The sequence below is a fragment of the Limulus polyphemus genome, unplaced genomic scaffold (assembly GCF_000517525.1).
Source record: "Limulus polyphemus unplaced genomic scaffold, Limulus_polyphemus-2.1.2 Scaffold607, whole genome shotgun sequence".
In the NCBI taxonomy this organism is placed as follows: domain Eukaryota; kingdom Metazoa; phylum Arthropoda; class Merostomata; order Xiphosura; family Limulidae; genus Limulus; species Limulus polyphemus.
The window spans coordinates 1929-3888 of NW_013666217.1; the positions used below are offsets into that span (position 1 = coordinate 1929).

The following is a 1960-nucleotide window of genomic DNA, read 5'->3' on the forward strand; positions in this document are numbered from 1 at the left end:
AATATGCTTCAATTATGCAAAGTTTTTATTATTCAATCATTTTGTTATCTAAACACATGTATCATGCACAATTTCTGAAAACCCTACCCCACATGGTTAAATAATATGCATAACCACCACCTGCAGTTCCTCTGTGATATAAAAATTTTAAAGCCTTTTATAAAATCAATAAAAAAAATGCTTCTGGAAACATAGATTTTTATTTGATTTTTCTTGCTTCTCCAAAATCACTTGTTAAGCTAATATTTGAAGTTTTAAACTTTTCATTATGTACATGAACATTATTTGCCAAAACAAAAACTCTGCATAAAGAAAAATTATTCATAACATAAAAAAAAGAGAGAGAAGACTAAGTCTTTATTTACTCTTGTGAATAGAATGTTTTTACAATATGTTTATTTGACTTCCTTGACTAAGGCAATAAAGGAAATTACAAGTTGATTAAACCAAAGTAATATGTGTGCTATATTAATTATAATAAACCATGACTGTTTATGACAGAGAAATGAAAAGCTACTTCAGAAGAGACCATTTTAGCTGTTCTTTTGCTGATTGTAGGACCTGCAGGAGCCAAAATAAAATACAGTTTATAAGTCAAGATTTATAAGACATATTAATGTAAAACACATTTTAAAAAGTCAATATATATGAAAAAAGGAAAAAAAAACGTTTGGGGGGTAACAACAATCATAAAACAAAATACATAGTATTAATGGCTGCAATACATGAAAGATAAATATACAGATATTAACTAACTTACAACTTCTTTTAAATTCTGATTAACAGCTGCTTTCATTTTTACTTTTTTGCTAGGTTTGCAAATAATAGAAGTTTGAAACAATATGGATTAAGTTATCACACATACAATGACCAATATTTTTCAAAAACATATCAATCCTTAACTATGTTACTTATATTCTACAAGTTGTCACTGATCTATCATGCAGTGTTGTGCAAAATCTATTTAATAAACGATTTTGCTAGGAAACAAGTTGTACCGATGACTATATATGCAAAAGTATCTGTCTTTTTAATTTAACGTTTACTTAAAAATTAACAAATGTGCCAATCCTCAGTGACTGCTGAGAAGTTATTACTGTAAAAGTACAAAATAGTTTAAAAAATATTTTTACTTTTAGCTCTACACAAGAATTGCAATTTTAATAAAAAACTACTATTAATAATAAAAATTATAACTATTGCTGTTACAAATTTAAAATATAATGTTTGTAATTAATTAATTTGCTAAATGATCAGGATATAACTTACCTGTGCAACTGTTTGCTCTCCTAATGGAATGTCATCTGTTCTTAAAGCTACTTTTTGTACAACAGCTGATGGATCTCCTTCAAGTATGATACTGTGAAGCAATAAAACACATGGTGTGTAAAGATACAAGAATCCCTGAAGTATGCAATACTAGTACCTTGCTTGTTTTATGTGTTGTTGTTTTTTGAAATGCAGAATGGAGGCAGCTCATTATACTATATACACCAATTCAAAAGCCAGTACATGCTAATCTATATCAAATCTTATAAACTGATGATTCAGATTTAAGATTAAAATACTCTTGAAACAAAAATGTAGGATTTTAAAATTTTCTCTTCTAAAAATCTTCAATTCAAATGGCATAGCTAATGAAGGGACTTCTTCAAATGTTTAAATACTATTATTATTACTAAATTCTGATCAAAAGTATGCTAATCATACAGATCAGAACTAAAACATAACTTGTAAACTAATGAAGTCTACCCTGTAAAGCAAACTGTGAAATCTGATAAGGCTTAGCAACTTACAGCGAGCAGCAAACGAGCACAAAGTTCATAACTAGAAGAGATAATTGCTTGCTATACTTCTTTATTTACTGTTCTATGTCTTAAGAAAAATAACTGAAATATAAGAACTTATTTATATATAGTAATAATGTATATTCATATATGATGTATTATAACTAAAATGT

The 1960-nt window shown here is 27.3% G+C and overlaps 1 protein-coding gene across 1 annotated transcript in view; it reads right to left on the reverse strand.

The window, feature by feature from the left end:
• Window positions 1-333: 333 nt before the first annotated feature.
• The window catches only part of LOC106459437 (coatomer subunit zeta-1-like), a 19945-nt gene continuing 18318 nt past the window's right edge, over window positions 334-1960 (reverse strand). Inside the window, exons 6-7 of the mRNA XM_013919056.2 lie at window positions 1270-1360; window positions 334-561 (exon numbers count right to left, since the gene is read on the reverse strand). Coding sequence (XP_013774510.1) covers window positions 514-561; window positions 1270-1360 — 139 coding nt within the window. The 3' untranslated portion in view covers window positions 334-513. The remainder of the gene's footprint in view (window positions 562-1269; window positions 1361-1960) is intronic.